A 12,314-nucleotide genomic window follows, 5' to 3' on the forward strand; every position below is an offset into this window, starting at 1 on the left:
TTGAAGGGCAGAAGAACATTAAAATTTCCCTACCAACATTATACTAAATGTCGTGGTAAAACAAAAAAAGAAAGAAAATGACTATGTAAACTGGGCTTTTGCATTTGCATTATGTCAAAACATAAAAATTAAATCTAATTAAAAATGTGAATGCTAATGAATTATATAACTGACTTGAAACTGATGCCTATTTTTGCTATATTTTTTTTATGTTGTGCTGACATAAGGGGGAATAATCTGAATTTTTCATCACTTGTTTGTTACATTTCATTTTGCACACTCCATCTACATCCACATCATGTGCTCGGACTATTTAGGAACCTGAGCCGATATGCTGCAGCATTTTGATACTGTTAAATCATACATTTTTTTTTTATGCAGACCACCTGAGTTTGTGACTGACCTGGACTGGATTAATTATTGTTTGAATCACTTTTAATTGACTAATCCATACGGGAATTTGTTTGATTTGTTCCAGTTTTGCTGGATATATATGTATATAATACAGTATGGTTTTTCTTTAAACTGTCCTTTACTTTAATTCAATAGCAGTTATCAACAACTGAATGATGGTGAAAGAGGAACAAGACAATGGATGTTATGAAGAGATGGGATGTCACATTTCTGCAAAGGAACCCCCTCTGATGAAATAAGGATTATCATTCCCTATTAGGCTGTGAAGATGTGCATATATTTGTTTTTGTTGTATAATATTTGGGACAGGAGAGGGTCTTGTCAGCTTATGTTCCTTATATCATTGTGTTTATTGAAGACAGGTTGGAAAATTATGTGTTTAATTGTCTCCCCACAGAGATGACACTTTGTCTGAAAAAATAAAGTAAAGAAAACGGATGGGAACAAACTTATATATAAGTATTTTTGCCCTTTTTTGTGAACAATAAGAAACGGATAAAAGCTTCCTGTAACCTAAAAAAGAACACAGCAAAAATAAGATAAGCCGGGATGTAAATTCAGAGGAACAAAGCTGACAAAGTAATTATTTTCTAAAATTATTAAAACGACTAAAAAAACTAATTCAAACACCCAGCGGAGAACTGAACTGCCCCACTTACTTGTCTCTTTCATCTGTTTTTCTGAAAAGACATAATAGCAGTTTATAATAGAGTTTTCTATTCATATTCCAATCTAAATGGACATCTTGATGTTGCACGGGACAGTAGCATTTTAGCAGGTTCTTATTTTAATCCAGATAAAACTCATCATTTTATTCAACACTCCATTTCCCATGAGCTATTAAGACCTCATGAGAGCTGTTAGTTGTTTAATGCTGCCATATGAGCATTAATAAGTAATGCGATCGCATGTTAAATAGAAATGTATTAATTAAGCGTAGTCCATTGAGTTATGGATAATGACATTAAGAGGTTTGCAAGTAAGATCAGTAAGAGGAGTTAATGGACTGAGAATTTAAAAATGTAGACTAAATATGTGACACAGTAAAGTTTTGGTCTTCCGTTGTACCATTAAGAGGCATCTGATGGTTCCCAAATTCATTCTGAAGCATGACAATGACCCCAAAAGTGTACCAAGGAGAAGTTGTGGTGTTTTAAAGACAAAGGGTGATTACACCAAATACTGATTTTACTTTGTTTTGTTTTTGTTTACCTTGTTGCAAGCAAATTGATAAATGAAAGCTATTCATGGCATTATCTTCAACGCATTCTCAAATTTGCAGAGTACTTTTATGTGTAAATATGTGGAATTTGATTTTAAAAAGTGCTCACTTTATGAAATAAAGTGCTGATTTTGATGTGTGCCTCTTAGGCATATTAAACCTTGGCACAAATTCATTGTCAAGAGAAGAGGCTGATTATTTCATCTCGTCATTTATTTGTGCAGCTGTTTGTGGTAAACGTGTCTGTTATCACGCTACAACATGTCTTTTCTGTTTTCTTCCCACATTTCTTTCATCACTTATTTTGGCTGCACCTGCGGCGCTCAGCATCCTTCCATGGCAGGTGCCCTGCCCTTGGACCAAGGTGCGCCCCTAGCGACACGTTGATGGACACAGCGGCCAACCAATAGGAAACGTCCCTTGCCTCAGTTTCCAGAACCTCGGCATCTGATTGGTTGCTAAGGGCGGGGCCCTATCATCCCGAGCAGTAGTGCTGTCAGCCGGGGCGGCACGACTCCTGGAGGAGAGAGACGAGACGGATTGATGAAAACAAGCCGCAAAATCACATAAACAAAGAATCCGTGCCAGGAAATGATCCAATAGTCGCCAAGCTCGACGCAGAAAAGGTATCGTTCGGTTTAATGTCGCATTAGTGTTGTGTCTGGTGGTGTTTAATGGCTCTGTGTTGACTACAAAGAAATGTCTTGATATAACATCGATTAACTGCCACAGGGGGCTTGTACTAGCTCGTTAGCCACCGAGTTAGCTACGGGCATAGCTGGTTATAGTGGTCGACATCCAATATATGTAAAAGAAAATGTGACTTACCTACACACGCTCCCATGCTTCCTTGGTAGGACTCACACAGCGAACAATGCCGCGTTGCTCTGTGAGGCAGGATTAGCTAAGCAACAGTCTTTATGTTAAGAGCGACGCTGATTGTAAATACACACTTCGTGATGGCGCTGAAAGATAATATGCTACACTGCATGTTAGCTACCAGCTAGTTAGCTTACCTTAATGAAATACCAGGGAAGTCACTACTACTAGTTGCTAACGAATACAGTTTGAGGGTATAAATGTAATATACTGAAAAACATCTCGGAGGGTAGCATAACTTAACGGTTTCAGTGTCTGTCTGGTACCACGTCGGAGCCCGTTGACCACTCACTGCTGTAATGTTTTTCCTCATTGTACAGATGATGACATAGTTATTGGTTGCCTTGAAATTGTGAAACTTAAATTGGTTATGGTCCAGTGGCGCGCATCATCCCGCCTGAGTAGCTGTGCACTTTATTATTCTGCAGCTGAGATGCTCAGGAGTCAGCTTGAATATTTGGTGAGAGAAGGGCAGTGTTTGAACATGTATTATTTAACATTACATGCACCCAGATGCAGCCAGACAGCAGGCACCAGCACTTATTGTAGGCTCCTTCATTTATTATCATCTAGCAAAATGGGGTCATACATATTTATCTATATGAATATTTTTGGTTGTGTTTTACATACTTTGGTGAGTTTGCTCTGAAGTGAACCAGTAGGCATGACCCCCTTTTTGCCTAGTTTTGTTCAGCCTGGTCTGTTCATGCTCCTATTTAGCCCAGTCCTCCTTATTCCTCACCCTCCCTCCCCTCCTTCCTCATGACTCAATCAGCCTCCCTCTCCATCTCTCCAGCTGTTTGGCACAGCCAGTTGGCGACCCAGTTAACGCCATTGTTCTGTCTGGACTTACGCTACAAGTAACACACACAGACACTATGTCATGTATGTCACGGTATTGTGCCCCAGTGACGATCCCCCCACTCCTACATCGCTCTCACCAATTTACAAAACATAATTTTTTTTATATCATTTTCATGTAAGGTTACACATATAAGTGTTATCATAAAGTTGATATGGTACAGGGAATAACTTCAGTAAGAATTCAGTGGAGCCACATAATGCAAAAGCATTTTTAAAAAATGTAAGGAATTAGGGTTTTCTATTGACTTAGTTGTAGTAATCTTCTCTAATCACATGTATGTTGCAAAGCATGTGGCGGTGTATTATAATACATTGTGTGCCCCACTAGGTTGGCTATAACTAGCACAATACATACCACACTACTCATTTAACTCTTTTAGTAACGTTATGTCAGGATAAAAAAAAAATCAGATAAGAAACAAATGCAAAAATATAATGTAGTTTACAGTAAAGCCATTAATCAACAGTGTTGTGTCGAAACCTTTAAAATGTCAATGCTTCAGGAACAACAAAGCTGTGTTTTTTCCATCATGCAAGTGATTGTAAATGGTTGAGCTCCCCTCAAACAACACCATGCATTTGTAGAGAGGCTGTTTAATCCCACTTATGTATGAGTCTGTGCATTTCTCTTTGTACTTAACAGCCTAGGCATCAGAACTGAAGAGGCCATGTAGATGAATAGTGAAATGTCTCCAGCTGTACACTTACCAGTACCAGTGGATTGTTTCACACTTTGCTTGACAGTTTACGACCTGGGTGAAAATAGATGAATCTAAACAGATGTAATTCCTGAGTATGATGGCGTTATCACTTTCAAAAAATCTTTTTATATGTTATACTAAAACGTATATGGTATGCTAAAATATGGTCTTCTAAATATGGATTACACACCCTATTTTGGAGGTTCAGTTATGTTGGTACAGTGTGGTTTCAGCAGAACCATGGATAGCACTAGTTTGTATAATGAAACAGTTCAGTCTTTGTGCAAGAACCATCTAATCAGGGACCACGATGCATATATTTGTATTTTATATTCATGGCCTTTGTCTTCAGTGGTTAGCTGACAGGAGAGTGTGACAAAGAAAGATGGAGGGAGTGTGACATTGTGACAGTCATGGCTCAAAGCAGGGACAGTATGGTTAAATGGGTTTCATGTGTGTTGACAGTGTATATCATGGTTCAAATTCACGGTCTCTTGCATTGTCTCTGACTTTTACCCAGTGACACAGTGCTCTATTTTCGCTCATGTCAGCTCTCTTGCCGACATGTGCAGGCCACTGATTAGCTACTTTGCTGTAAAGATGTTACTGAGCTCCTCCAGGCCAGTGGGAAAGCGGCAGAAACTGTACTTGACCTCCCAAACTCTGGACTGGTGAACCTCAGTCAGCCGGTGAACTATCTATCTTTCCTCGCTGTCATCGTTTCCATAGATACCACTGGGCACCTCACTCCCACCGGCTTACATAACCTGGTGTTTCTGCCAGGCAAACACAGGTCCACACATATACAGAGACATTTCACACACACACACACATACACACACACACACACACACACACACACACACACACACACACACACACAAACATTCCTTACTATCACACTCCCTTTGTGATTTTGCCTCAGGTGCTGTTGTGTTACAGATTCTCGCTTATTTTATGGGCGAGCTCTTCTCCTCAATATTGTGTAGAGATCAGGAGAATACTCTTTTACTTTAAATGATATAATAAGCCTGCTGTTGCCTAGTGTTGACATATTTACGCAGAGTTTTCATGCAGAATTATTTTATTTGGTTTGTTTGTTTTAGGACTTCATATAATTGTTCAGGGAATGTTGTTTTACTGCTGTTAGATTTGATGGAGCTCTGAGGCTGTTTACTGATCCATTAGTCCATTAGTACACATTAGAGACCCCAGAGGTGATGTTACATAACACAACTCTATATCTGTATGAAAAGGCCGATGGGCATAGTGTACTGTGTGTGTTTGTATGTGCACATCTATGGCTAATATTTGTGCATGATTTAATGAATGTGGTGGCGCATATTCCCTCTCCTTCCTTTCAAAATTCACAGTAATTTACAGGTTTTTAACACTTTGAGTTTTTAAACTGAGGTCCCCCAGTCTTGGTGAACTTAAATTTCTCTATGAATACACTTTTTGTTATGTTGTACAAAATGAGCAGTCTTATTTGCATGGTTATCGAGAGAGAAGTATTTATATTTTTATATTTATGTCATTTGTCGTCAGTGGTTAGCAATCACAAGAGCAGATATTTTAAATGTGTCTATTAATACACCTTTTTTTATATAGTACAAAATGATCAGGCTTGAACGGAAAGCAGTTTTTGTCAATCCAGGAGCGAAGCAAAAAAAAAAAAGATTTATTCACAAAGGAGCAATAGTACTTAAAAACAAACAACCAAATACCTCCTGACCTTCTGAATCAGGACTGTGGCTAATTTCTTGAGCAGAATTATTATTTCTCTAATAGGCTCAAGGGGGCACCATTGCAGTGCCAGTGTGTAGGCTTGTTGACAATAGGAGAAAAAAACAAAGGTGAAGGACATTTGACTGTGATTACTGTCAGACTACTGCTACTGCCGAAACAACTGATCATAGTTGTTGTAGTTGCACTATGACTACATTTTTATATCCTCTGATACTGCTGCCTAAGCCTGGTCTCAGACCTCTGAATTACTGCCCATAATCCCTTCTATGTTCACAGATTAAAGTGAGGTTAAAAGGAAACGGCAGTCCAGTCTGATAATCAGGCTACTGTTGTCAAGGTACCTGCTAATGAATCACACAGTTTTAAATGACCTCTCCAAGCTTCCAAACACGTGAACAGGACAGTTGCAAAAAGGAATCACTGCAAAGAGAAGTGAAAGGAAAGTGAAAGTTTTGCTTTCATTCTGAGAGGGTGTGTGTGCAGCACCTTCAGTGTAATGCCTGTATAAACATGCAGTAAAAATAAACATGAACTGTATATCAGTTACTGTGACTGTTCAAACCACTGTTAAGAACCCACCAATACATACAATAACCCAAAACCAGTGGTGGAATGTAATTGAGTACATTTACTCAAGCACTACTTAAGTTTTGTGATACTTAATTTAATAATGTCCGTTTTCTGCTACTGCAAATATTCTACTATTTGCTCCACTACATTTATTTGATTAGTTTAGTTACTAGTTACTTTGCAGATTCTGACTAATAATACAAAATATAATCAACAAAACATTATAATGTAACACTGTATATTACTAGATGTGTATAATTTATTACTGTAAGGGTTCAGTTAAGTTGATGCCCAGAGGGAAATTCACAGGCTAACTAGCAGTATATAACATAATATATATATAATATAATGTAATATAATATTATATTATATAATATAATACAGTACATTACTTTGAAATGGGATATTCATAATGAGCACTTCTACTTTTGGCACGTATTTAGATGCTGATACTTTTATGCTTTTGTTTAAGAGTATTTCTACACCAAAAACCAATGCTGTATGTATACATAATTTATAATATCATAAATAATAATGTAAAGTATATTAGAAAAAGTTTGCTGTTGGCTCCTATTCAAAGCCATACTCTCCGTATTTTTATTTGCACATGAAGTACTGAAAATATGTACTTGATTATATGTACTCTGAGTAGATGTCAGACGACAACTGGGAACTGACAATGCAGCTTTGCATCACAAAGAGACTGATTCTTGTGGCGAGGCTCTGCTGTCATTAATTTTACCCTTCATCCCAGTGAACCCCTGAACCAGAGTCTTGCTTCAGTGCATAAGCCCAAAGTAAACTTGTTTATGCTCTCAGTTCTCCTGTTAGACCGGGTTGCGGAGGGCGGTCTGGGCAACTGCTAACATGGGAACATATTTGAGTGACACGAGAAATAAAAGGCTTCTCGTTGTAGCAGAGGTCTTAGAGGGTGCAATTTAAATGATAAGTGGAAGGGTGATAATGAGAGAAGAAATGGTTTGTGGGGTGAGGTTGCCTCGGTTTGAAAGAAGGATAAAAGAAAAAGACACAGATGAAAAAGGTGTGACGAACCCGCTGGTAACATGTTTAAAGGAACAATTCATGACAATTAATTTAAAATGCTTAAAAGCACAAATTTGTCAAATGTGAGGTAACAATGATGTAACTCCAGCACCGCCACAAGGTAATGAGGATGACGAAGTAGAAACAATAAGGAAATGAAGGTGCAAATGAGATTGTTAATGGTAATAGCAAGTGCCAAAAAATGATTGCGCCACATTCCTCACAGCTTCCTTTCGACTTCCATTTAGCATGTGACCTTAGATGCCACCACATCTCCATGCCCCCATTAGCAGGGAAATAATTCTGTTTATTGGGACATTAGAGAAATGGAATTAAAAAAAAAAAAAAAAAAAAAGAAAGACAGAGGAATCATAAGACATTATTGTTTACCCAGTATTTCAGGCTAAAACAGGCCATGACCCTGTGGTTTTGTGTGTCTGTTTGGGTGTGTTTGGTTGTCCCAGTCAACCAAAGCATGTCTGAACAGTGGGTGGAAGGTGATGCTCAGCTCATAATTCATATTCAGGCGGACTTATGTGCAATGCCTGCTCACTAACTCATGAAAAAAATTAAGTTAAGAAAGTAAAAAAGGAATAATTGTGATGTACGAGGCTTTAGAATTGACCACCAGGAATTTGTTTGTGAATTTAATTGCATTTCCTGTGATTGCACATCTTAGGGTATAATTTGAATCTTGTCAGTAGCTCTATCTCACATCAATGGTATCAACTATCTACTCATACACCTTTTAGCCAATGTAAAAATAATGAAAAGAATACATTACAGAGTAAAAGACTCAGGGGAAGAACAAAGGGAAGAGTAGATGGGATTATTCTGTATGAAGTGTAAGATTGACAGCGTTTCAGTATAAACATGACTGACTAATCAGGTTAAGCAAACAGGATTGTGACAAACCTGAGTATCTTGTCAGTGAAACACAGTGTAGTCCATTATCATCCATCAACCACTGTGGAACCAGAGCCAATCAAACATACCCTACATATGATGTTTTCCATCTGCAAACTGTAGATGAACATACACAGTAGATTTTTATCCACAGTAGACAAAAATAAGTAAATAAAAGCATGCGGGTCTGTTTTTCCAACACATTCCTGAAGATGATTGGTTAATATGTGTGTTGTCTTTGATTGGTTGGCCCGAGTTGTCAGTTAATGAAAAGGCAAAAACAATCTCCTGTTTGTGTGTGTTTGTGTGTAAGAGTGAGTGTCTTAATACTTGGCTGTTGTACTCCCCTCGGGGATGGCACGCCTCTTTAACTGACTTTGGCACTGTGCCTCCCTCTGCTTGTTTGCCACCTTTAACTATTTCCTTTCCAGATTTAAGGAGGCACCCTCATTGTGTTTTAACAGACCTTGTCCTTCGCCTTTCTGCTCTGTTGGCAGTGAAGCACATTTCAGAAACAGTAGCAAGCTGTTAAAAATGTCTCTTTTAACATCTCGCTTAAAATTGTATGTTTTTATAAGGAATGAGAAAAATATCTCCCATCAATATGAAGTAATCATAGTTTCATAGTTATCTTTTCAGTTTTGTTTCATGTGCGTCAATGAATTCCTCATGTTAAAGGACATGTTTAAACGACGACATTTGTTGGTTGAAACACCTCGTCGACTCCCAAGCCTTTGGCGCAGCCAATGAACAGCCTGTCTTTGGTAACGCCATTAGAATAAAAACAGCCACAGTTAGATTGGCCATCAGGCATACAGGGACATATCCTATCCCCGAACTTCTTTTCCCTGTGTGCCTGTCATTCAGAGTGTCCTGCATGTACATGTTTCAGGACGGGGCTCACCACCACCATGTACTTGCTCTTGTATAACATTGTCAAACTCACAATGGACAGTTGCAGACGGATAGGCCAATAGTTTTTGTCCATCCGTGTCTCCTGGAAATGACATTTCTATACAGCTAAACTCCAAGAGCAAATCCACATTGTAAGAAATGTAATTTTTGGCTGGATCGTGTTCAGAGGCGTTGGGGTGACTAGTGGCTGTGCTATGTGCACAAATATCAAAGCAGAGACCATGGTTCTCATTCAGAGTCCCATCTGTAGTTAGGTTTAGGCAACAAAAGCACTTTGGTTGAGGTAGGGAAAAATTGTGGTTTTGGTTAAATGTAAATAAACACACAAATCACAGTGAACGTCTGTGTTTTTTAAACCAGACCGTGATCTTTCCCTAATCTTAAACAAGAGCTGTGAGCTGTGTCTAAACATAACCATAAAAAAGTTTAACAATGCTGTTGTCACTACAAGTTTCATATAGTACTGCAAGATCAGATACTTTGGCAGAAAGCAATTACGTCTGTGAACATTTAACATGTTCAGCATCAGTGTATGTGCGACTTGCCAAACACTAAAATTAACAACATATCCTCAGGTATGCATGTAATTTGGTCGCAGTAATGCCTCCTATACAAGTTAATTACTGTTGCAATTTAGTTGAATAGAAAGATCATGTATAGGAGACAGGGAAGTTTGAGTGTGTTATGCTTCAGTAGTAACACTGGCAGTTTATCAGACTTACTGCACTGTAAAGCCTGTAAAGCTATAAAAGCCTTCGTACAACTTTGACATCATGAGACCTGTGACCAAACTTTGATGTGTAAAATCGGTTCGAGTTTAATATGTTTTTCTGTGCTTCACACTTGCTGTAACACTCGTGTGCAACCACTGTGAAAAAAAACAAACTGTCTGTTATAACTGTTATATTTTCCATGTTTACTGAAACGCGTGCAGCGGTATTTTTTTAAGAGGATATGAGAGTTTCGTTGTTTTCACACCTAAACACATGAGGTCTTGGGTGAAGCACTCAACGGAGCTGATGTCATGACAATAGTGACATAAACAGCAGGAAGTCACCTCGGGGTAGGTGTCTCCTGAGAGATACTAGCTAGCCTACCTACAGAGTAAGGGCAAAGATACAGGATGAACAAACATGCATTTTAGAGCTCTGAGTGAGGCATAAAGAAAAGATCATATGGATAAACAAATGATTGACATTCATCTTGAAGAATATATGTTGCTTTAGTGTCTGTCTTGTGTGTAAAAGGGCTTTTATTTATCTTTTAGGGGAAAAATAGGTTACAACAGACTTTTGCAACATTTCTGTGAACCAGTGTTTTGGCAAAATTGCTTGTGCAGTGTTGAGGGAGTGGATACATGTCTTATTTTAGCATTGAGAATGAAGATTGCCTAATTTTGCCAGCATGACAGGACCAGATGTAATTAGGGCTGGACCAAAACATTATACTGTACTTCCTGTTGGATTTGTTGTTTGTAGATAAGGAGCATGGTTGCCATTTGGGTTTTGAGACCTTCCTGGTCCCTTTTTAGGATAGGTTCAAGAAGTTTTTGCCATCTAGAATGACTTTTAAAAAAGCTATTTATAATCATGACGTTGCATATGAGCAGTGGTTCCATACATACAGTTTTTTTTTTTAAACAAGTTCCTGATTTAAATTTATATTTGTCTTTCTGCGGGGGAGGACTTCAAAATGTCACCTCAAATTTATCTCTCAAATGCATCTGCTAATCACGACTAACAGCTAACTTTGATACAAACACATTTTGTCTGTCTCTGTTCAGGATTCTTCCTGTTTGTGTTTGGCTTTGTTTCCCCCTTCTGTGAAGGGGTGTGTCTACCCTCCGTAATCCTACACCATTAACACATTGAGGTTACTGTAACTGGCTAAACAGCCTCGACCAGTGAGTGCAGGGACTCCAATTCTTACTCACACCCACATGCCATGTGTTGGCTGTTTGAATCAAGCTGATGCATGCCTTTCCACCGTGCTTTACTACAATCTGAGCTGCAAAGGATGAAACAAGAAAAAGGAAACAGGTATACGAGAGAGGAGGCAAGAAAGAAATAATTTCCTCAGTCCATAGTGACACGAGGGGGCGAGTTAGAAAAACCCCCAGAGAGAAGAAAGAGAAAAGAAGACGGTGAGAGGGAGAGGGGATGAGGGAACCACCCAAACTTCCCAAACCACCCAATCAAGCAGCGCTCTTGGAATTGGATCCCTCCCTTGTTCACCACCTGAGAGCGGAGAAACACAGCTGTGCCTCAGAGACTCAAGAGGAGTGAGACAGACAGAGGGAGAGCGAAACAAAGAACAGGTGAGAGCAAAAACAGGTCGCGTATTGAGAAGACAGCTGAACTTCTAAAGAAAATGTAATTGCCCTCAAGCAAAAGAAGACACGGATATAGAGTTTTTTGGTGGTGTTTTTTGAGAGTGAAAAAGGGACTGGAGAAAGGTGAACCTGAACTCTCAGGAGAGTGTGTATGTGTAACAACAAAGCAGTGAGCTCACTGTCTCTTGATTGAATGAACTTGGACATAAAGACAAGAAATCCTTCTGAGAAGAAACTGGACACCAAGATGTGGACAAAAAGGAGATGAAGACTGAAGAATGAAAACAGGGATTTAAGGATTATCTGAACAGTTTTTCTAACAAGACTTTTTTTTTTGCTAGCTGTTTTTTTTTTTTTTTCTGCTGAGCCTACTCTTGGACCATCATGTAGTGCCTCCTCACTAGCTCTGAGGACAGCCAGATTTTGACAATAGACTGCCAGGAGGGGGTTGAGATACTGGAGACATGTCTCTAGAAGATGTAACAAGCACTAACAGTCTTGGGGTTGAAAGCGGTGCCTCAGACCCCTGTGATGGCCAGTCTCTGAGCCAAGGTCAAGACCAGGATCTGGAGAACCAGAACCAAGGCCAGGATGGGATAGTGCTGGAGCGTATCGCCTCTCTGTCGTTGGACATGTTTGACCCCAGTGACTTCACTGGGAGGTTCACCAAGATCCAGTCTAGGTCCAGAAAGCGGACGAGGATCATTGGAGGTAGGTG

At 39.1% G+C, this 12,314-nt stretch overlaps 1 protein-coding gene across 2 annotated transcripts in view; it reads left to right on the forward strand.

The window, feature by feature from the left end:
* Positions 1-11,962: 11,962 nt before the first annotated feature.
* fryb (furry homolog b (Drosophila)) overlaps positions 11,963-12,314 on the forward strand; it is a 51,831-nt gene continuing 51,479 nt past the window's right edge. For both annotated transcript variants that reach the window (XM_087176711.1, XM_087176712.1), the window contains exon 1: positions 11,963-12,307. In XM_087176711.1, the coding sequence (XP_087032837.1) occupies positions 12,061-12,307 (247 nt within the window). In that variant the 5' untranslated portion in view covers positions 11,963-12,060. The remainder of the gene's footprint in view (positions 12,308-12,314) is intronic.

This window comes from Seriola lalandi, unplaced genomic scaffold, assembly GCF_002814215.2.
Source record: "Seriola lalandi dorsalis isolate HSWRI2012SDOR001 ecotype SW California unplaced genomic scaffold, Sedor1 jcf7180002054567, whole genome shotgun sequence".
Lineage (NCBI taxonomy): Eukaryota > Metazoa > Chordata > Actinopteri > Carangiformes > Carangidae > Seriola > Seriola lalandi.